Genomic DNA, 22282 nt, shown 5'->3' on the forward strand with positions numbered 1-22282 from the left:
CAGGAAATCAAATTATTCATACACCCGAATCAGGCCCAGAGTTATGTTTGTAAACAACACAGAAGACGAGGGGCATACATCCTATTCCCACGAACGTAGTATCCAGCTTGGGTTTACAAATGTAGGAAAGACACAGACAGCGCCCAGTCAGTCTGAGGCGTTCCGCCCAGCTACTACACCAACCATTCATGCGGTGTTAGTCAGAGACGTATGTGGAAGGCGGAGCGCCAGAGCAAGATCATCGGTGTCAACATTTCGTAAGTGTCGTAGTGTAGTCTAGTAAATGTTACTATCCACAATACAACAACGACCAGTCTCGTAGAACTGAGTTGCTGTTACTACTGGTGATTGGTTACACATATCTGACTTGACAGCCGCGACAGTCTAGGAGACATCTTAGAGTGCACACACGTGGAGCCCAGCTACATACAATACTTAAAACACGTTAGTACCACGGGTTAATGTAACTAATTCATATGCGTACCATGGTCGCAGTACGTCCGCGTATTTTGACCATTAAAGTGCAAGAACCTAGGAAATCACGTAGAGCGCATTAGATGTAGGTACATCCAATACACTACCACAGCATAACCACACCCGCCATCTCACGCCTCCCCAATATCCCAGAACCTCTCCCTGCCCTCGATCCGCACTTCTAAGAACGCCTAATTCCTTCTTACCACGCAGAGACGTACTCAATGTCTCTGATTGACTATACGCCTCTAGTTGCCGTGTTGTGAGGTAAAAGCATGTGAACAATTAATTGTAGAGTTTCTTTTCCGTTAATACCGTAGTACATACCTCATTTGCATCACTCAACACGCCCCGCTTTTATAGTGATCTGTACAAATCAGCAACGAATTTATATTCTGTACGCCATCCCGTACCTAGTCCACGACACCGAAGCGTCTATTCCCTAGCGGAGCGGCGCACGTGGAGAACGTCAGTGAATACTCGTAGATTCTAGGATACCGCCCATGACAATAATGATTTGACATACAATGGCCAAGTCTGCATGATGCAGATGCGTACCACGGTACTTCAGTAACTAGACGATAGCTCTGCAACCACACACTAGTCCCCACGTTTTCGCCATGTAGGACGTTAACCCGAAAACCGCAAGCCATGTGTCCCGCGCTGGTTAGCATCTTTTACCGCGTCTCTGTTGTGGAGGCTGGGTGGTGTGTGTATTGTACCAAGCAATGGTGACGTTGAGGCCACTCCGCAGCTTCCACAAACACTTCTGTACCTAGGTGACCACATCTGTGCAGGCCGGTACCGCACTCAAGCACTCGCGCCGTCTGCCTTTTGCTGCTTCCATTCTAGACACCCCGCTGTCCACCGAGACCTACGTGTCCGCTCGAGATCCATGCACATGTGTAACTAACCTACATACTTCGATACCAAGGAAACGACTATAATCGTCGATGACACAGACTAGCCTGCACGATGGAGATGCGTACCACGGTACCTGGGCAACCAGTGCAGTAGCACCGTGAACAGTGAATCCCCACGTTCCTGCCATGCGGGACGTGGAACCAGACACTGCAACCCAGACACTGCAACCCAGACACTGCAACCCAGACACTGCAACCCAGACACTGCAACCCAGATTCTGTGAGCCCGATACTGCACTCCAACCCCCCCAAAACCCCAAAACCCCTCACGCCCCTCTATCCTACTCTGTAGTATCTAGAGACCAACACACCCCACGCCGCCCCGTCCTCACCACGCGGCGCGCACGCCTCGCGTCTGCGCGGTATATACCGGGCGTACTAGACTACTGCGAAAAGCGGGGTGGGGTGGGTGTATCACGGCGGCGTGGGCTCTAGGCAGCGACTCGTGGTGCGCTGGCCGAGCGAGCGCAACACGACGAACTCAGAGTTTTTCTGCGGGGGTGGGGCGGTGGGGGGGTGGAAAAGCTTTCAAAGCAGCGTGTAGACTTGGAAGGATACGCCGGGCCGGGGTGCGGGGTGCGGCGAGCATGGTGTTTTGAGCAGGAAACTGGGGTTCGGGGGTGGGATGGAGAGGGGCGCAGAGAGGGATGTGGGAGCTGGAACTGCGTTTGAGTAGAGGATGTGGACGGCGAGATAACCATGCGGATATATGTGCTGTGTAGTGAGGACGCGGGCGTGCAGTGCGCAGCTCATCTCGCATCTCACGTCTCACGTCTCACATCTCACGTCTCACATCTGGCCACAGGACCAAGTATCGTTATCTTTTTTGATTTGAGAAAACAGTATCTTATCTTGAACAGCAGATGGAAAGCCAGTATATACACAGTGAAAACGATGGTGGAAACCCCAGCACACAGAAACGATACCAGCATCCGTGAAACCCCGGTTGCTGAGCGCAAGACATGACGTGTCGAAAGCTCGTTGCTTTCTTCTTCTCGCGTTACATTCCCGTCCCTTCCCTCCTCGGGTTCCACGGTACTTCAAGCGGCTACGGGCGCAGCTGAAGCGACTGTCGAGGGGACGGTGGTATTTGACGGCGCCAGTGCCTCGGATGTTGGGATCAGGAGGGCGGGGAAAGACGAGCCTGCGTCTGGGGCCGCTGGGGCTGGGGCTGGTGTTGGTGTTGGTGTTGACGCTGGCGCGGAGGTGACGGGTGGAACTGGGGCCGACGACGCCGCTGGAGTAGACGATGCCGCCGGCGTGGACGATGGCACCAGAGTAGCCGATGACGACGGCACCACACTCGCAAACGCGCCATACAAGTTCATCCGGTTGGAGCCGCCGCAGAACTCCGCCGGCGCGCCGGAGCACGTGAAATCACACCCGCTCGCACTGCCGTCGCCGGCGACGAGGCGGGATCCGTGTTCCAGCGCGTTGCCGCAGTAGCACTCTGCGTCTTGTTAGCAGCAGCCTTCAACACCTCGACCATGGATGAAACTTACCCGACCCGTACTCAACGCCCGCGAGCCCGAAGCCCTGCGCCGCACACGCGGCCGTGCACTTCGCCACGTTCAGACCCCCCTCGTAGCCGGCCTTGACGGGGAGCGCGCGCTGCGCGGTGGAGTCTGTGTAGCAGCCGAGCGAGGGGAAGCCGGGGGTGCCGGGGTTAGTGGTGGGCGGGTTGCCGGAGAGGGTTTCGTAGACGGTGATGCGCTGGGAGCCGCCGCAGGCCTCGCCGGGCCAGCCGGAGCAGGGCATGGAGCAGTCGGCATCGCGGGTCAGGACGGGCTTGTTGAGTTCGAAGCCGCAGTAGCACTGGGGCCTAGGTGTTAGTAAGAGGGGGATTGATGGTTTGGAAGACGTACCTCGCGGCCCCATTCTGTGCCGGCGACATTGAAGCCTTGCTCGAGGCACCACCGCGAGCAGAGGCCGCCGGTCATTTCAACATCGCTGGTTGCGGCGCGTTTCAGGGCGCGGTTGCCAACGCGGTCGATGTAGCAGCCTTTGTACTCCCAAGTGTAGGGGAGATCAGGTGCGGTTTCAAGAGAGATGGCAGCCAAAGGAATGGATGCGCAGAAAGGCAGCGGCGCAAGGATCGTGACGAGGAAAGAATGTTTATTGAACATTGCGAACAGTTAAGGATAGTAAACTCTGTTGTTGATACTCGTCGTCGGTCTAAACATGGATGTCGAGATGGCTCTATTATATGACTCCAGCTTTCTTTGTCGTGAGCTGGAACCCCGGTGTTGACTGAAAGTAATCATTTCCACAATTTGAGTTCCCAGATCTTCGTGCAGACTACGCTATCGAAAAGAGTACATTTTGAAGACAGGGCTGGCGGAAGACTACTCGGGGTCGCAAGCGGCGCGATCTGATTCGATCACCAACGTCTCGGCTCGATGAAGCTAGCGCGCAAGCCACAAACGCAGGAGAAAGGGAACAGCCGTCGAACTCAAACACGCCTCGCGTGGATATTTTGAGCGTCACAGGCTTACCTCTCCCAGGTACCAAGTCCTAGCTTCTACTAACAAAGCAGGGAGTGCTCCGATTGGGAAGGGCCCAAGAAAGCGGCCAAGGCAGTGTAAAGTAAGTTGCATTGGTCCAGGGAGACTCGGTGCCTGGTGGCGCAGGTAGTTGTATCGTTTGGTTTCGACTACAGCGTGTTGGGAGGCCGCTTCAGCGACCTCATGCTAGAGTCTGGCAACGGGCTCCGCGGGCCAATGACGATCCGTGCCAATGCGCATCGAGGCGCATGCTGAAAACACATTATGTATATGCGGTCTAGTCCCGCCGGAAATCATCTGTAAGTTGCTGTTTGTGCTTTGTGGTTATCTGGATTGATTGAATTCCAGATAAGCCCCCAATAGCTTTGTGTATCGACGCCTGTGCAGAAGCTGCAAGGTGCTATTGTTTCATGCGGTCAAGAGCTGGCTTTTTGGATTTAGATGAAATCCTTGATAGGCACTCGTCTGGCTCCTTTGTACGTAGTGCTTTTGCGCGGTCTGGATTCGAACGGCGATAATCCAACGGCGATAATCGAGAAGCGATAGCTCGTGTGGTGGCGCACTGTAGACGGACCTGCGCGCCGTCCTACCTTGACAACACACTGTTGTTCTCAGGTATCTTTGATGGCTTCAAGCTCCTCTGGTCTGCCACCGCCAACCATGTGCGTTCCGTCGCCATTTCCGTCAAACCAGCGGCTGCTTCTGTGCCAGCTCGGGAGGTTCTCGGGATCTTCGTCTTCATTCTTACAGCCGCGTCTGCACCCACCGCCCTGTCGCCAGCTGGTGCTTGCCCACTTCATACAACGAGCATACTCTGCGCATCGACCAGCTCTTCGCTTTTTACTGGTGGAAAACTCCATCAGTGTCTGGCGAGGCGAGAGTCGTCGCAGGGTGATGATGGAATGCGCGCAGAAGTCGGGTATTGGAACAGGCAGGTGGGTGAGTGCCAGGGCAGTCGTTTCTAGCGACTCCAGAGTGTAGAGCAGCTCGTCGGTCGAGGCGGTGAGGAACGGCTGCTGTGGCTTTAACAGGGTGATTGAAGACAGAGACGACGCCTTTCGACGTGCTAGCTTCTTCTGTGCAGGGTCTAACCCAGCGGTCTGAGGCCGTTCAGCTTCCACATCTGAGACAACTGGGGTGACAGCTCTCGCGAACGCGTCGTCCATCTCTTCGAGAGCACCGATAGCTGGGCCATCAATCTCCCATTCGAGGACTTCCTTGTTGCAGTCTGACATGCCCATGTAGACGAGATCCTTGAGCTCCATGAGCAATTCAAAGATCATACGCTGTGGTACTGGGCGCTGGTCGAAGAGGATCTGGATAGCTGGAAGAAACTTGCGCGCTATCTCTCCGCCAGTATAGAGGTTCTTTCCAAGCGAGAAGGGCGCGTTGTCTGCCATCTGCAGCTCCACCTTTGACATCTGGCGACTGATGCCAGCAGCCAGGTGCCGGATTTGGACAAGCGGGTTCTGCGTGAGGGAGGCTTGTAGTGTCGGAGACAGATCTGCGTGTGTCAGCAAAGCGTGTTGCCGCGATTGAAAAGGTAGGCGTACCAGTGAATGAGACCTCGCCCGCGAGCATGACTAAGGCTTCGGCGAGCTCCTTCTCCTTCTCGCGCAGCTCGCGTCTCTGCGCCTGCATGCTCCGCCATGGCACGACGAAGCTGATGCTCTTCCCGCCCACATCCACAGTCTTCCCATCGTCGAGCTCTGAGGTTGTTTCGATTACGTTGGTCTTGCCATACTTCTTGCCCTTTGATCGTACGTCATCTTGGTGGTACTGAAGCGTCAGGTAGAAGTCGTTCTTATCGCGCGTGTTCCGGAGGTTTTTCCAAACGCCTGGGCTTCCGTTAGCATCGTCGCATCGAAAAGTGGCTTATCTGCTTACCAACAAGGGCTTTGGCGGAGAATATCTGCTGGGCGGGCATGTTGACGCGTCGCGTTGGATGCGCTCACATTGCAAGTACGGGTACACAAGCTGGACGCGTTGCGCGGACCGGCGCGGTGTTGAAAGCGAGGTCTTGAGGCTTGAGCGCAGAGGTGGAGCTTTGATGAGCCGTGCGTGAACTGGAATCCACCCTTGTTTACTTTAGCTTGTTTACGGGGCCGAGGTGGGGTGCGCGCTGGCAACACCACGACGTCACTCTGCAGCACGCTTGAGTCTGACAGCAACGCAGATGCTTCATGAGCCGAGTGCATTCCGACCTGTTATCCAAATCTATACATACAGTGTCCTCTTGCCGTACACCGTCCGTCCTTCTAGGCCTCAATCGACCCAGGGTATGCTGATGCGCCAAAGAACACCGACCCATGCATCGCTACAATGAAGCGAACAACAAAGAACCTAAATCTGACCCAAGACCGTGCAGTGCTTACATCAGGCCCTGCATGCCGTTCGAGGCGTACGCCATGGGCTTGATGTTGGGATGCGGTACGGCGTCGAACTGCGTGTACTTGAGCTTGTACTCGGGGCCAATCTTGATGAAAGCGCCCTTGTTGCTAGTGCTGTCGCAGTAGTTTGGTGCTGAAAACACAGTAATACAGCGCCCGTCGTGCTCGACCTCGTAGCCCTCCATGCGGACCTCGTGCGATCGGATGATAGCCTCTAGTCCGTTTCTCTCGCAGAAACGCTTGGTGATGTCGGGGCCAAATTGGAGACCAACACCGCGCTTACTGGGTCCACGTCCGGGCGCGGTCTGTGGGTCGGTCCAGAGCATCTCCATCATCAAGCCAGACTGGCCAGGCTGCCTCTGCTTGAAACGGTCAAGCTTCCTGACGTCATCCAGCGTGATGTTGTCGTCTGAGAACAGGCCGCCGTGGAGGACAAAGTACTTCTTGCCAATGAGTGTTGCGAGGGGCAACAGCGAGAAGGACTCGGAGAACAGCTTGAAGATGCGTTCGGTGTACTTGGCTTTGCATTCGCCCTCGAAGCCGTACATGCGGTTCATGTCGTCGGTCTCGTGGTTTCCGCGGTTGAGGAAGAACTTGTTGGGGTACAGCCACTTGTAGGCGTATAGGAGAAGGGCAATCTCAGTAGACCAGGATCCGCGGTCGACAAAGTCGCCGTTGAAGAGGAACGAGTGCTTCTCTGAAGGCTTGCCGGCGAGCTTGAAGATGTTCATGAGATCGAAGAATTGACCTGCGAAGTCAGTGCCTGCGTGCAAGATGGACTGCTGTCCACTTACCATGTGTATCACCGCAGACGGTGATCTCGGTGCCCTCCTCGACATCGTGCTCGATCATTGTCGGCTCGCTCCTCGAAATGGCCATGACTGCGAGGATGATCTTGTAGGCGTACTTCTTAGCAAGCTTCTTACCGGTCTTGAAGCGCTCAGTCATGTCCTCGATGAAGTCGAGTGTCATCTTGTCGCCCAGCTCGGCGCCGTCGTAGCCACTCTCCAGGATCATGTTCTCGACATCGAGCCCTTCGGCGACCGAGGGCGCATCGTCGACCTCGATGGCCTTCAGGAAGGCGTCGCGCTTGATGATCTTCTCGCACTCGACCATGCGCAGCCTCGCGTTGGCGTCATTGGGGGCTTTCTTGATGACAATCTTCCAGTCCCGCAGAGCGTCGCGGTGCTTGAGGATGAGGGTGTTGGCCGAGGCGCGGCGGTAGTAGGCCTTGACGTTGTTCGGGTCGATGGCGATGGCCTTGTCGGCGTCGGCGACGGCGAACCCGTAGGCCTCGACCTTGATATTGGCCTGCAGAGCGAGTGAGCATGTGGTCGTGTGCGGCGGGCAGGCAGCCTACCTGGGCGCGATTGGTGTAGAACGAGGGCTCCTGGTCGTACGCCTCAATGGCCTTTGTGTAGAACTCGAGGGCCGTCGGCCAGTCGTGCGCCTTGAAGGCGTCATTGCCCTTGTTCTTGAGCGCGACAGCGTCTTCCTTGGCGCCCATGGTGGTCGATTTTGTGCGGGCGGGGGTCGGCGGGCACGATGGGGGCAGGCACGGGCGGCGACAGGACGAGCGGGCAGAAGGCGCAGTGCGGACGGGTGCCTTCCAGAGAGCGAGTGACGCGCAGCAAATATTCGTAGCTACCAGCGCCTCATCCCGCACCCTAGCGACTTCGAGCACTGGCAGTCCCCGCCGTCTCGCCTCGCCTTGCCACTGGTGCATCAGCCAGCGGGTGATCCCAGCACGCGTCGCCCTCCCGCAGCATGCCTCCCAAGAAGGGCCGCGCGACCACCAAAAAGGTGGACAAGTACAAGTACGTGGACAGCGTAGGCACAGAGGTCAGCCCGCCGCCGCCATCCAGCAGCAGCCGATATGCAGGTCGGAGTAGCCCTCTGTCAGCAAAGCGTACGCCGGTCAAGCAGCCTCGCGCGCGCAGTGCGTCGTGGGCCGAGGAGCAGGCGGGCCCAGCAGACCCCCGCGGGATCCCAAAGCTCTCTAATCGCCCGCCCTCCAATCCGGATCAGCCCTGCCAAGACTCGGAGAGCTCGTCCCAGTGGCAGCAGAGCACCCTCACCAATAGTCTCTTCCCACCCACCAAAGCCGACGACGACCCTGACGAAAACGAGGGCGCACAACCGCGGTTCGCCTTGAGTATTCCAATACCGCCGCCCACGCACCAAACAGCCCACCGAACAGACTCTCCTGTCTCAGAACCTCTGCCCCGAACACACTCGCCTTTCGCTGTCGCACTCAAAACAGACTCACCTGTCGTCCCGCGCAAAGCAGATTCTCGCCGCCAAACAAACTCGTCTGTCCCGCGCAAAGACTCGCCTGTCCCACTCAGCGCAAAATCCTTTCTCGCAACAGACTCACCTCTCGCCTCGCCCGCCCGGCCCTCAAAGCGCCCACCCCCAAAGCGCCCACCCCGCCCATCATCCACCCACCTCCCCTCCGACCCCCCAATCTACCACCCACCCTCGCCCAACATGCCCTCCATGATCCCCGGCGGCGCCTTCGTCCCCCCCAACCAACAACGCAACCTGCGCGCCTGCATGGTGTGCTCCATCGTGCGCACCTCCTCGCAATTCATGTCCTCCGGCTGCCCCAACTGCGAAGAATTCCTCGAGCTCACCGGCAGCACCGAGAACATCAACGACTGCACGTCGCAGGTCTTCGAGGGCCTGATTACGGTGGCCGACACGAGCAAGAGCTGGGTTGCAAGGTACCAGAGGCTGGAGGGGTACGTGTCGGGCGTGTATGCGACGCAGGTCGAGGGCATCCTGCCCGACGAGATAATATCAGCGGTCGAGGCTGCGGGAGTCAATTATGTGCCCCGCGATGGGAGTGAGGACCAGATCGTTCCCAAGGAGTAGCTTGGCTTGGCGGACGGAGATTCAAAGAAGAAGAAGAAAAGGAATAGGAGGAGGAAGAAGAAGCAGCAAGAAGTCTATGAGGAGTAGGGTGTGTTGATACGGGGACGAAACTGGGCATTGTTTGATTCTTAGCCATGGAGTTTGGGAACAGGGGATCGCATGGAAAAAGATGTATTCTAGATCAGGTGCTGAATTCAGGAGTCGAAACTCCCGTGTCTCCGCGCAGATTGTCCTGTCCGAAACACGATCACTCACCACGGCTGATGGATTGACTAATTGCTGTCTCGCTTTGACTTGGCGCATCGAGAGGAATGTGCATATCAACAGGAATGGCACCAGCCTCGTTCGGCCAAGCAGGCTGCAGCGCCAGCTCGGATATGTATTCTCCATTACAACGTCACTCTCTACCCTCGCTTTAACTTTTCTAATACTCTAGCGGCCGTTACTTGCAACTATGAGTTCGCTGTTGCTTCCAACATCACCACCCAACACGTTACCGCCTCTTCTGCGACTTGCAACTGAGTTGCACTTGGCGATCATCTCGTTTCTCCCAGGATTCAAGGACGCCCAAGACGAACATGATCTGGCACTTCTCCAACTCCGCCGGACAAATCGCTACTTTCGCAGCCTTGTACCTGCGCCTGCCCACGACGATCTTCTCTCCCTCGAGCTAGCCTTGTCCAGTCACTCAGTATACGCGTGTAAATTCTGTCTTTGTCTCCGGCCAAAGACCAAGTTTGCTTCAGCTATGCTCAAAGGCAAGACCAGAGCCTACGGGACAGCCCGGAACAAGAGATTCTGCGCAGAGTGCGGATTCGATACCACGGTGGTCGGGCTGAGCCAGCGGTATTGCCCTGGCGCAAGAGCGTGTGTGGACGGAATTGATTGGCTGTGGTGCAAGAGATGCAAGTTCGTGAAGAAACAGGAAGAGGCAAATTCGCAGTGTGCTGGGCTGTGCAGGGCGTGCTATCGCACACGGGGATGTAGATGCAGCCTGCAATGCGGTCGGCAACTTCAATCTACGACTCCGCTATACCCAGGGGCTGTAGGATCACCGCGACATATGCTACCGGGAGCGAGCTCGGGGCGCGTCCGCTTACACGCTAGCGATACAGAGAGCGATGAGGATGATGGGAATGACGTTGATGATTTTTGGGAAGAACAGTTGTGGCTTGCGCAGCGGGACGACGATGATTGGCGTTCAGTGTAGCGACTGTCTGATACATACGAATAAAGCAGGTTTCATATCATCGTCATCATTGTCGTTGTGAAGCAAAATCTCACTGCTTGAATGGACAAGTGCTCCAAGCAGGGCCGAGTAGTGACATCAGTTCTGTGTGCATATCTCGGCACAGTGTCAGTGGAATGGCCACCATAGTGAATGCTGGCGTATGCTCAATCTTTTCTGTGCGCCGTTCCAGCTTTTTGTTATCACGAGGGCGTTGCATACGAGGACTCAAGTAAAGGTTCAATAAATGGAAGGCCAAGCAAGCAACAAAACCCACAGTAGCAGCCATCTTACATCATCCCCCTCTCATCCATAACATTCGGTCCTGTGTCCTTGATGATGAACTCCCGCCGCGTGCTCGGCGTACTCTTCTTCCTCACCAGCCGCTTCCCGATATACCCCTTCTCACCCCACAGTCGAAACGGGTCGACGAGCGCCGCAAGCACACTGCGCTTGTTCGCCTCCTTCTCCAGCCGCACCAGCTCCAGCTCGTGATCAGTAAGATCCCAGAACCTCGTCTCTGCATCACGGCCCCGCACCAAACCCCACAGATCCAACGGATCGAACACCGTCACCGGCCACGGGCGATCGTCGTCCCACCCCGGCCCCTGCCGCTCCGTCACCCCGTCTCTGGCCAGAAACGTGCCGTGCGCCGCCGGCAGCCGCTTACCGGGGTGCCACGCATTGAGCAGCGCCGTGTTGAGCAGCATCAGCACGGCCTCGAAGACCCAGAAATACGCCTCGGAGCGGTACACACTCGACTCCCACCCGAGCACGTACTCGGCGAGCCGGTACGCGCAGCGCGCCGTCACGAGCCCCGCCGACACACACAGCACAGTGAGCACGACGCGCGTCTGCGCCTTCAGCACGCCTGCGCGCGTCGCCCGCCGTGCGAAGACGCCCGCCACGCCCCCGAAGCTGGCGAATAGGGCGACTTGCAGCGCCAGCGACGCGGTGACCATGTCTGCGCCTGCCTGTCGCTGTTTCGCTGTTAGACTGCTGTTGGCCATGCGCCAGGCGCCGTTGCCGATGAGGACTTCGCATACGGCGTCGAGGCCGACGAAGGTCGTGGCCACGCGGCCGGGGTGCAGTGGGAGGAGGTAGGGCGTGTAGTACAGCAGGCGCGCGAGGATGAGGTAGTTGATGAGGGCGTAGACGGGGGGGCCGGACATGAGGAGCACGGTTGAGGCGATTAGCAGGCCGAGGTCGGTGGGGTGGTGGGCGCCGGCGAGGCGCAGGGCGAAGCCGGCGGTCATGAGGAGCGCGGCCCAGGGGAGGAGGAGGGTTGTGCGCCAGGATTTGTGTTTGCTGGATGCTGGTTAGCCTGGGGCTTTCGTTGGAGGGAGTGGAGGGATAATGGTGTAGAAGTGGAGCTGCGATTTGTTCTAGGAAGGATGATGGTTGGTGGTGGAGAAGAGATGCTTACATCGTTTGGTATGCGTGCAAGGCACCTGAGAGGGTGAAGAGGATTATGAAGATGATGGGTGCGACTTTGTTGGGTGCGTAGTACCACACACTGCCCGGTGAGTAGTCTCCCATGCCCATCTTGATGGACTGAGGATGTCGAATATAGCAGCCAAGATCAACGAAAGGGAACCGCAGTCTTGTAAGACAAGATACTGAAGTAAAGAAGTGAGTTAACCTCGTCTGTTCGTATCCATTCGTGGTGTATCTGCAGTATTTAAATACCCATCCCCGAACAAAGTGGGAGAGTACGTAGGAAGATCCGACGTCAGTCAGGCTGAACTGTGGTTGAGAAGATGCCTTGTGGAGGCAGTGTTCAGGCATATCAGAAATGATACGAAAACGATGCGAATGTGAACGCGACGATCAGGCTGACAGCTTGAGCAGTAAAGGAAATGCGACATGATTGGCCCTATGGTGTTAGGGACGCCTTGCAGAGGTCAAATGCGACGAATACGATGTGTACTGCGCGTGATTCTAGCCTGAGGAAATTGGAGTATGCGGGAGACGGGTATATCTACTATTCGCTCGCTTTAGCTACTGCAAGGGATATTCACAAGCGACACCAATGAGCAGACAGTGCTGCAGTCCCTTTTGTTGCTCGTGCATTCTGCTCGGGTAACCGTGGGCGATGGTTGGCCATGCTGCGCCACAGGGCAACAGCGTGGGACGCGCTGATCGCGATTTTAGAGCCGACGGTTTTCTTAACTGACCGTTCGCGAAGATGGCCAGCACAAGCGAGACAACGTTTGACCGGTGATATAAGAAGGCTAGAGTCAGTTGAGGTCGGGGGCGTGAAGCAGGGGTCGTTATCGATAAGCGAAGCGAGTAGCTAGGGCCGATCAGCGCCCGCCAAACGGCGACGTTCACTCACCGCGGGATTGAACACGTGAAGCGTGACCGCATCGCCCTCTGTCCAACAACCTTGACGAACCTTTATTTGCTTGACGTGTTTCATGAGCGTGGCTGAAGATGTGGCGCCACCCTTAGGTGCTCAAGAAGATGCCCATAGGCCACAACACGGACCCGCGGTGATGGATGGGCTCTCTAGCTCCAAGGTCACGGGTATGGGCCGATCCGATATTGCGCCCGAACGCTGTGCTGACCAACACAGTCGAGTACCACGACCCGTCTGGCGTGTTTCCATTGATTCAAGAAGACCTGACTGCTCGACTACCCCTTCGCAATCTGCATTGGAAAGCGCCCACAAGGCCCCTGAGATCCATTGAGTCTCTCCATGTGGACCTCGTGCCTAGCAGCGAGTCTGCACAAGATGCAAGCGCCGAGAAAGAGAGACGGCATCAGATACCGGGTCTGCGTCGAACTCCGTACCTGAAAGTGTACCTCTTTCGTTGCGATGATTCAGATGCCTACAAAGGTACAGCGCGCAAACAGCTCCGCGATTGGATGAAAGACCACACTCCGCCAGCCCAGAGCAGCGCAGCCGGTACACAAGAGAACCATGATGCTTACGAATGGATGATAATTCATGTCGTGCTGCCCGGTACCCCTGCAGCCAGCCAACCGCGTGGATCTGGAAGCGCGGCGGCTGGAGAGAAAGAGAAGAGTGCTTCAGTTTTTAAGAGAACGACAACGACGATCCTTGAGAAAATCCGTGCAGACTTCAACATCGCTTCGAAGACTGCACCAGACCGAATTGCGCAGATACGGCTGAAGAAGGAACGCGTGCCCCCACAGATGCTGCCGGCTGCAAGCGCCACATCAACAGCTGCTCCTGAGACCCAGCAGGAACACGATGGTGCTTGGACTGATGTTATAACCAAGTTTAAGACACTCATTCTGTCTTCTTTTGATCTTCGAGTGAGTCAGTACGAAGACGACATCCGCAAGAACGATGCACAACGCTCTCTGCCCGGCTGGAACTTCAACACCTTCTTCGTTTTGAAGGAGGGCCTTGCACGGGGCTTTGAGAGCACAGGTCTTGTCGACGACGCTCTTCTTGGATACGATGAGCTATCGATCGGACTTGATACAGTTCTTCGAGACCAAGCCAATGATGGCAGCGTGTTACAAATGCTGAGTCACTCCGAGGACTTGTATCAGCGAGTGGTCGAAGTATTGGAACAGTCGCAGGGCGACGCCAGTAACAGCGAGGATCATGCGCAATTTCACGACGACAAGCCCATCGACGCCCAGAAGAAAGACTACCGAGGACTCATCCTTGCCAACAACATCTCAATTTTCGAGTTCAGGGTGTATATCTTCGCTCGCCAGATGTCGATTCTCCTCAGGATGGGTAATTCGCAGTCATCTCTTGCGGATCTGGCAAACAAGCTTCAGCCACGGCCAAACGCCAGTGTTGCACAGAAATCAGTTGATGACAGTCAAATCGGGACGAAATCGACCGGACATGTTGCCGATACTGAGGACCTACTCTCGCTCGCTGAGCTTTGTACGCGAGCGCTGAACTTCGTAACGTTTGCGGGACGGCTGTTACGTGAAGATCTGATGAATGGGTAAGACTGCCGCTCATTTGTATGGCATTGCTGACAGTATTTGCAGTGCGAAAGCTCATGACGCTGTTCTACCGGAGCAACTAGTCGATAATCTGGTGCGGTCGTGGACGTTTTCAGCCCTTGACCAAGTGCTGCGCGAGACTTCAACATCGTCGCTGCCATTCACCAGATACGCGAAAGATGCGAGTACCAGCTCGCCTGGTAAAAGCCTCTCATTCAGCGGTCGTGGCAAGGAGCAGAAGACGAGCGTCCCTGAACCGAAGACTATGATACACCCAGCCCGGTCTTCTTCTCGATCGGGCTCGACAGATCCCCCGTACCTTCAACCGAGTACGACTGGCCAAGTAGTATATGAGAATGGCTCATACCAGGACCGACCCGCTCCCAGTCAGCAAGGCGTTATCAACCAATCAAAGAATGGTTTAATGGACCTGGCTGGGCAGAGAGCGCAGTTGATAGGCATACAAAGAAGACTGCTCGAACACGTGGGTAAGGCCATGGGCTGGGCTGTGGGCTGGGCTGCGTTCCTGCCATCCTTGAGCCAAAGTGAAGACTTCACCGAAGTTGACCTCAACGAGGATGAAGAAGATGAAGAGGCGGCAGAAGAAAAATCAGCCACCAAGGAAACAGCGAAATCCGTTGATGCTACATCTGGCATCTCCGCAACAGCTCTCGTCAATGCCCTTTCATCTCTTGATCACTTCCGACAGTTCTACGAAACACTTAGCGACCAGATCTTCCAGCACTACCGTGCTGCCGGCCAAGTGAAGTCTGCCGAAAGCATAACAGGCGATCTGGCGGCTCTTCGATACGAGCTCGGCGACTTCCGGGCGGCGGCTATGTACTTTGGCAGCATGGCAGGCATTACGAATAAGGGCTCGCCGGATGCAAGTCTCTCGCTCTTTGCAAAGAGTAGATGGAACACTGTCGTGGCTACCATGCTGAAGATGTACGCTCGCTGTCTGAAGAAGCTTAACCGCAAGGATGAGTACGTTCGAACGCTTCTCGACCTACTCGCCAGGTCTTCAGCAAGCAGGATCTCCTTCAGCAGTGCCTCGAAACGAGCGAGCGATGACGGCATCTCGAACATGCCGCCGGACTGGCTCAACGACGATAAAGTTGACACTGGTGGCGTGCTAAATGAGCTTGTCAACTACTCGCAACAGCTTCCGTACGATGTATCAGTCCAAATGGCTGATTACTTTACCGATATTGCTGTCGAGCCGTACATTCGACACTACGATGACAAGGATGGCTTCCAGCTCCGTCTACAATTCAGACATATCCTCGAAGACGAGGTCGAGATCCGCGCAGCCAAGATCAGGCTGGTGTCAGCCACCTCAACCACTGCCAAAGATGTCTGGTTAGAGACACCAGAAACAATGACTGTAGAGAAGGGCCTGACTCGTGTATGGCTGGGTTGTAACGTGCGTCGTCCCTTTCCGAGTTGTCTCTACATTACTGACGAAGACAGCTGAACATAACTGGTCCCTACACGGTCGATAAGATCATCCTCGAAGCAAAGCGCATCGCCTTTGTGCACGAGCCGGTCACTAAATCAGAATCCCCCACCCCACTTGGCATCATCGCTTCAGCATCTGTCACATCTTTGAAAGCTGCGAAGAAGGCTCGGGTACAGTGCTTTCCCCGTGCAGGCGCGCTCGATGCACGCGTCTATCTGTCCCACTTTATCCACATCGACAAACCCCGACACATCGAAATCTCATGCTCTGCCGGCGCGAATGAGATCGAACATGCAGAAATACGTCTCAAGTCTGCTTCAGCCGGACTACGTTTGCGGACTGGTGATACCAGTGTGGAGTCGGAAGACGGTGTCATAGAAAACAACGAGAAGCCTGGGGTGATATCGATCAAGGAGATGCCCGCTAACTCCAGTATCACCCTCAAGATACCCTACGACATGGAAACGATCCTCCAAGACCTTACCGTCAAAGCTGAGATCGACTATCACACGGCGAATGGCGAGTTTCAATACATCTCGTCGTTTACCGTTCCCGTCGAGCTGCCGCTGGACGTGAATGTTCACGACCACTTCAAGAGCAAGTCACTCTTCTCGAAATTCAACATCAAGACGGCAAACCAGGTACCGCTAGAGCTCCTCGACGTCGAGCTGGAAGGGTCCGAAGAGTTCGACGTTCACGCGCCCAGACGATCAAAGGAACCCTTGCACGTCTTCCCAAAACAACCAGTAGCAGTCACGTATAAGATCGTGAAGAAAGAGGTCGATGCCGAGAGTGCATCAACCCAGGGCCCCAGTACGGGCAGCTTAGCACTTGCGGTGGAGTATCGCTGCTTGAATGAAGACGTTCTTGATCGTCTGAGAGAACACTTCGCGGCTGCCGTCGTGGACAGTCCGGTCGCTCGCCTCAGCCGACTGTTGATAGCAGTCTTCGTCACTCTAACAGAGCAGAAGGTGATACCGTATCAGTACGAGAAGATTGCCTTGCTAGACAAAGTTGACATGGGTACATTTGAAGAGCTGGACTGGGCAGAGTGTTTGGATAGCCTACCGCAGCCTACACGTGACGAAACGCGGTTGTGGTTGCAAACTTGGCTGAAGGTATGCGCTCTCTGTAGTATCTCTGATTATGACAGCTAACAATGCACAGAACAACAAGATCGTCTACCTCTCAGAGAGCATCCTGGCGACTCCGTCAACTGCCATCGCCCCTGCTTCGCCCTACCCACCACGCCGCATGATTATCACAGTCTCCATCCCGCAAACACACATCCTCCACACTGCTTCACTCGACCTCGTATCCTCCTCTCCCGACGCGGTCTCCTCTTACGACTCAAACATTGCCACTATTGGCCAACCCCTCCACGCAACCCTCCGCATCTCACACACCCGCCGCTGGGCCTCCTCATCCTCCCTCGTCACAGCCGCAAACCTCTCCTCCGCCACCGATCCCATGGACTTTGTCTACACCCTCGACGCCTCGCCTGACCAATGGCTCATCGCCGGCCAGCGCCGCGCACACTTCACCGCTACCGACGGCGAACCCAAGACGTTCCCCATCACGCTGATTCCGCTCAAAGCTGGCCATGCACTGCTGCCCAGCGTGGATATCAGAGCGCGTATCAAGCCGCGGGAGAAGGATGACGAGAAGACTGTTGAAGAAGAGGAGGTTTTGAATTGCGAGACAGATTGTTTGAGTTTTGGGGAGAGCGTGGAGGTTGTGCCAGATGTGAGAAGGAGTACGGTTGGTGTTGGGGATATGAGTTTGGGGAGTCCGAGGAGTGTTGTTTGGCTAGAGGGAGTGGGGCAGTCGGTGTAGATGGATGTTGGATGTTGCTGGTAGATTGTGGCTAATGCAAAAGAGCTTTGAAAACATGTGAATGTGGAAATGTGCCTTTTGTTCCATTCCTTCGCACGCCAACACGTTGGCCTTTGTCGGGACATTGGTCATGAATCTTGGGGCGAATCCCCATGGTGAGCGTACGCCGGCGTTCCTTTCGGTCGACGGCCAGCGATGTTTCACCAGGTGCGGAGGTGAAGGCGTCGCGTCAGTCGCTCTTTCACTTCACCCCGACAAATATTCTAGCGCACGCGCGTCGCAATATTCTGCCTCTTGTCTACCGCAGCTCCAAACTTTGTCAACAACACTACTTTGTACAGGCAACACCACTAGCCCCCACATTGTCAATATTACTCCCCGCAACATGGCGAAGAACGCATCTGCCAGGCTCGATAACCTGCCCAACGAGATTCTCGACGGAATCGCAGCGCAACTGGACCGGTCTACTCTGTATGCACTGACTTTGGTTTGCAAGAAGACCGCCGCCTCGGCGACCATTGCTCTATACAGCACTTACGCCAACGTCGATCCACCTTCTGTCGCCCCATTCAGCCTGTTCTTGCGCACGCTGTGCGAAGTACCCCGATTGGCTGCGCTTGTGACGACGGTCAAAGTTCGCGGTTGGCGCTCCGAGTATGAAGTCGCAAATGGAGTAGCATGGAGGGGCGTCGAACCACTGAAGAACACCGATGAGGTGATGCCACAGCGTAGCAAGCCTATGCTTGCATCGGCCAATAAGTCCCTGAATGCGGCCCAGAATAAATTTGACCTGTTTCACCGTGCTGCCGTACGTGCCGGCCTAGTAAAACCGGGCTCGCACTCGACAGCGCCGCTCAAGTCGACACTGGATCAGGATCGGCTCTTGCGGAATGACGAGGACTTTGTGCGTTTGCTAAAGCACGATGTCGAGGACGCTCACTTCATTTTACTCCTGGCTCTACTTCCTAACTTAGATTGCGTCGGTGTCAGTGGGCTCTCCGTCTATTCGACTCTGGACTGGTACACCTTTCTCTCTCGTTCTAAGGGCGCATTGCAAAAGGTGACGAGCCTGTTCATCCACGGCTCTCAGCCGCGCGAACATGAGCCAATCCTCCAGACGAGTATGCAGGTTTTAGATATCCTTCCTCAGCTCCAGATCCTCTGTATAAGCAACATGAGTGTGCAAGGGCACCGGTACACAGTAGCGTCGCTTCCAACCAAAGCTATTCGCACCCTATGGTTCTCGCGCTGTGCGATCTGCCACCGGCTGCTGGCAAAGATATTTGCCAACCAAAAACCAGAGACCCTTGTCTACCTTCCGCGTCACCGCGAGATACAAACCATACACAGCGCTGCCACCTTGAACGAAAACCAAATCACCACCGCGCTCGGCGAAGCCAAAAACTCCATTCAAAAGCTCTGCCTCTACCCCAATGGCCCCAGCCCCCACCAACGCACGGCCGAATACGCGTCCCTCAAGTATCTCCACATGCCACACATCACCATGCTGCCCCAAAACTCCACTTCTACGGCCCCAGCCGACATCAACAGGGCCCTTCGCTACGCCCTCCCCCCAACACTACAGACCCTGACCCTGCATAGATGCTACATCGACCGCCCAATGGAGCCCATCGTTCAGCAGCTCGTGGAACTCAAAACCGCGGGCCGGCTGCCGCACATCGCGTCCCTCTCGCTAATGTTCGACGAGAGTTTAAGTATCATGGGCTCCGCGGCTTGGGTCATCGTGGTCTTCATTGAGGAGAGGCTGCGGAAGGCCGTGGAGGGGTCTGGGATTGAGCTGCACATTGAGCTGGGGAATTATGGGGGTGCGATTGGGGCTTAGCCGTCGCTGCAAAGAGGGAGATAGTGCAGACTGCTGGGTCTGGCTCGCTTTGTTACGAGCGTCAGCCTGAGATGATAGGTTCCGGTCATTCAAGTGCATGGCATGTTGGGGATTCACTCGACTCTGCGGCTGGTGAGGGAATCAGTGTGCAACGGGGTCTGGGTGATAAGCGGTATTTTGGATGGTTCTTCGGCTTGGATAGCCTTGCGTCTTCTCGAAGGTCGCTTCGATGGAACGGCGCCGGTCAAGATGTTCTCTGTTCACTCTTCGGTCGCGGTGGAAAGCGTCGCGCTGCCGAGTCATCGCTCAGGTGTCTCTTGCACTGGGAGCTTCGCCTGGCGAGATCCTTAATCCCGCCCTGATTTTTTTTTCTTTACTTGCATTTAATAGAGGCTATGACAACCAGCAATACTCAAGTGTGGAGGCCCTCTAAATATTCGTATTCCCACGAGTGATATCTTGTAGGCCCCTCCACGTGGAGGTATAGTAGGGAGGCGAAGGTCGTTAAGGAGTAATAAGCAGACAGGTGTCTGATGTGTCTGCTAGTCTAGTGTATCTAAAAACCACACTACTGCATACTACACCTTTAACATGAAGATTGAGACCGCTGGACGTTTTATGAGTGCGTTTCGAGGTCGGCAATCGTCTGTCGGTGAGAAGGGATGTTTTGGTTGCGAAACCGGGACGTCAGTCTGTGGTGCTGATCTAAAGCATGCGGATCTATCTTGATGTGCTAAGAGATCTGGATCTGGCTGCATTGTGCACTGTTTGTACTGTTTTGCTGGTCTGCGTAGAACTTCCGAGAGGTATTGTACTGAAAATCTGTCAATTCCGATGACCTGTGCACATGTATTCTTTTGGACAACGTTTGATATCACAGGCATGGAAGCTATTTAGGCACATTGTCGATGTCTAGAAAATTTAACGTTCTCGACAAGAGAGTGTGTCACGGGCAGAGAACGCTGTGTTGCAATGGTCTATACAAAAGGAATAGACCTATAATTAGCGGGTAGAATACATGTGCAGATACTGATGACTGTTCTTACCAAGAGCCCTTGTGCAGGGAATAGAATCAGTATTGCAGATCAAATACATGAAGTTATAGATATCGATTCCGCATATGTATTGAATAGCGAGGGATAAGAGCTTCTCGCAGGAAATTATAATCAACGTGCTGCGATTGAGAACAGAAGCGGGAAACAAAGGACCCAACACTATAAGAATGTACTGGGGCAGGTCATGTCGAAGCGGATCTGTACGTTGCCATGCGCGATATGTGCTTATCCAATATTATTTATATGAAAAGAGTTCCATAATTTCTTTGACTTCTGCAGCCTCATCGTCGAGTTGCAAATTACGCTTCAGAGCATCCAGCGCACTGGGAATATTAGAACATCTAAGCATTATAACATCGTCCCAAGCGTCCACGAAATGGCCCGCAACAGTGGGAAATACTTGGAGTTCAGACTGCGTGTAGTCGGGAGCGATTTTCGCAGCTGCAAAGCAGTCCAAAGACAACAGTGCGTAGACGTGGTCACGAACGTCTGCGCATTGGGACTTTTCAAAATTACACAGGAGGGAGGCAAAATCATGAATCGAATCAGATGCTGTTGGAGTGATGTCAATCATTTGCATCCCTCTCAAGATTCGGGCCGCCATAGTCCAAGGCCTTGAATTTGCGTGATATACTGAAAGGCGCTGTGTCTGTTTCATACTGTGACACGAATTTTTGTCCGCCAAAAAAGCCTTTCGAACGCTCCAAAAAAGCTTGTCCCAAAATGGCTCCTCGTCAAGTCCCCATCCGCCTGTGTCGAGGAATTTATAGGAATCAGACAGTGCTTCCATACTCACCACGCGAGACCCGCTTTGGAATGTGAGATGATGTGCTAGAGTGCACTCTTGTACTATCCAGATCCTTGACCAGTATTCCAGGTTGCAGAGGTCGATGATGGGTAAGAGATACTCATTGGAGGTGATTAACCGTTGCTTGCGTTGTCTGTATGGCCGCGCAACGAGGGCCATAACCCTGGGCAGCAAGGGCAATTTGACCTCCTCGTCGTATCTTTCCCACTCGGAAGCAGCTCTCCAGTCAGTATCTGCAAGTTTGCCCATAGCCTTTGTGATGTTCGCGGTGGCGACCCCAAGCCATGCTCGGACTTCCGTTGCTTTGGAGTAGATCTGGCCCATGATCGCCACCTGCTCGCTGCGTTCTTGGAGATCGTCTTGGTTGATGCAAATGGCGTCTATCCAGACCAGGCCTAGGTATCGATCTTCTCGCATCTGGGAAATAAAGTTCCACAGGTTAACACGGACGCGGAACGGCCTGTTGTCGACGAATATGACCTTCGTCGCAGACGGATCACCCCATGTGTAAGACGCGGCGCGATACTTTGGAGCTGGATTTAAGGAAATAACGCTCAAGCAGCAGGAAATGGGGTCATTGGAATGCTTTGAAGGGTTGATTTGAAGCACTCGAGTTGTGCTGGGGCTCAAAGGGTGGTCCTTGTAAATGGCAGACAGTTCGCTTGTTAGGATAGTATTGCTCGAAGGGCCATCGCAAGTTCTTTGCATGTTGGCGACTATAGTGACCGGAAGGGCCGAGGTAGGTGCTCCTGGGCAGTGTCTGAGGGTTCGCTGCACAATATTGGTCTTATAATAGCACTTGAGTCAGCGAACGAGGTTAATGAAGATTGGCAATATAGTAGTGGCAGTGTGGTGTATTGGAAAGGTTAGGAGAGGGGACGGGAAGATAGGGTGAGTAGTGCAGATGTGGCTGAGACTGCTGCAGTGCGACATGTGGAAG

The 22282-nt window shown here is 54.9% G+C and overlaps 8 protein-coding genes across 8 annotated transcripts; 3 read left to right on the plus strand and 5 right to left on the minus strand.

The window, feature by feature from the left end:
* Nucleotides 1-2297: 2297 nt before the first annotated feature.
* On the minus strand, nucleotides 2298-4017 carry C7974DRAFT_108828 (WSC domain-containing protein). Its single transcript, XM_046134976.1, has 3 exons — nucleotides 3263-4017; nucleotides 2900-3212; nucleotides 2298-2847 (listed from the first exon to the last, which is right to left on the minus strand). Exons 1-3 carry the CDS (start codon nucleotides 3521-3523, stop codon nucleotides 2438-2440), a joined length of 984 nt encoding a protein of 327 aa, XP_046001776.1. The 5' UTR covers nucleotides 3524-4017; the 3' UTR covers nucleotides 2298-2437.
* A 495-nt stretch (nucleotides 4018-4512) lies between these two features.
* C7974DRAFT_409311 (uncharacterized protein) lies at nucleotides 4513-5828 on the minus strand (the record flags this gene model as incomplete). The annotated part of the gene is made up of 3 exons (XM_046143391.1): nucleotides 4513-5405; nucleotides 5455-5739; nucleotides 5789-5828. 3 exons carry the CDS (start codon nucleotides 5826-5828, stop codon nucleotides 4513-4515), a joined length of 1218 nt encoding a protein of 405 aa, XP_046001777.1.
* Nucleotides 5829-6272: 444 nt separating this feature from the next.
* On the minus strand, nucleotides 6273-7798 carry C7974DRAFT_409312 (serine/threonine-protein phosphatase PP2A catalytic subunit; the record flags this gene model as incomplete). Its single annotated transcript, XM_046143392.1, has 3 exons — nucleotides 6273-7039; nucleotides 7086-7602; nucleotides 7652-7798. 3 exons carry the CDS (start codon nucleotides 7796-7798, stop codon nucleotides 6273-6275), a joined length of 1431 nt encoding a protein of 476 aa, XP_046001778.1.
* A 260-nt stretch (nucleotides 7799-8058) lies between these two features.
* Nucleotides 8059-9168, plus strand: C7974DRAFT_431158 (transcription elongation factor spt4; the record flags this gene model as incomplete). The annotated part of the gene is made up of 2 exons (XM_046144756.1): nucleotides 8059-8230; nucleotides 8555-9168. 2 exons carry the CDS (start codon nucleotides 8059-8061, stop codon nucleotides 9166-9168), a joined length of 786 nt encoding a protein of 261 aa, XP_046001779.1.
* Nucleotides 9169-10686: 1518 nt separating this feature from the next.
* C7974DRAFT_372661 (RTA1 like protein-domain-containing protein) lies at nucleotides 10687-11941 on the minus strand (the record flags this gene model as incomplete). The annotated part of the gene is made up of 2 exons (XM_046140070.1): nucleotides 10687-11704; nucleotides 11823-11941. 2 exons carry the CDS (start codon nucleotides 11939-11941, stop codon nucleotides 10687-10689), a joined length of 1137 nt encoding a protein of 378 aa, XP_046001780.1.
* Nucleotides 11942-12816: 875 nt separating this feature from the next.
* On the plus strand, nucleotides 12817-17636 carry C7974DRAFT_301840 (TMEM1 family protein-like protein; the record flags this gene model as incomplete). The annotated part of the gene is made up of 5 exons (XM_046137868.1): nucleotides 12817-12925; nucleotides 12975-14337; nucleotides 14384-15764; nucleotides 15812-16918; nucleotides 16968-17636. 5 exons carry the CDS (start codon nucleotides 12817-12819, stop codon nucleotides 17634-17636), a joined length of 4629 nt encoding a protein of 1542 aa, XP_046001781.1.
* Nucleotides 17637-18021: 385 nt separating this feature from the next.
* On the plus strand, nucleotides 18022-19479 carry C7974DRAFT_447583 (uncharacterized protein; the record flags this gene model as incomplete). The annotated part of the gene is made up of 1 exon (XM_046145640.1): nucleotides 18022-19479. One exon carries the CDS (start codon nucleotides 18022-18024, stop codon nucleotides 19477-19479), a length of 1458 nt encoding a protein of 485 aa, XP_046001782.1.
* Nucleotides 19480-21363: 1884 nt separating this feature from the next.
* Nucleotides 21364-22050, minus strand: C7974DRAFT_302638 (heterokaryon incompatibility protein-domain-containing protein; the record flags this gene model as incomplete). Its single annotated transcript, XM_046137908.1, has 2 exons — nucleotides 21364-21475; nucleotides 21551-22050. Coding segments are annotated over 2 exons (612 nt in total), but the record flags the coding sequence as incomplete, so codon positions are not given.
* Nucleotides 22051-22282: the final 232 nt, after the last annotated feature.

This window comes from Boeremia exigua (genome assembly GCF_020726555.1).
Source record: "Boeremia exigua strain MPI-SDFR-AT-0100 chromosome Unknown C7974scaffold_2, whole genome shotgun sequence".
Lineage (NCBI taxonomy): Eukaryota > Fungi > Ascomycota > Dothideomycetes > Pleosporales > Didymellaceae > Boeremia > Boeremia exigua.

Bases quoted from the DNA above. Each gene is read 5' to 3' on its own strand.
- C7974DRAFT_108828 (XM_046134976.1), bottom strand. From the start codon at position 3,523: ATGTTCAATAAACATTCTTTCCTCGTCACGATCCTTGCGCCGCTGCCT. The intron at 3,213-3,262 runs GTACGTCTTCCA...CCTAGGCCCCAG, and splicing joins GCACAGAATGGGGCCGCGAG to TGCTACTGCGGCTTCGAACT. The intron at 2,848-2,899 runs GTAAGTTTCATC...AACAAGACGCAG, and splicing joins GGGCGTTGAGTACGGGTCGG to AGTGCTACTGCGGCAACGCG.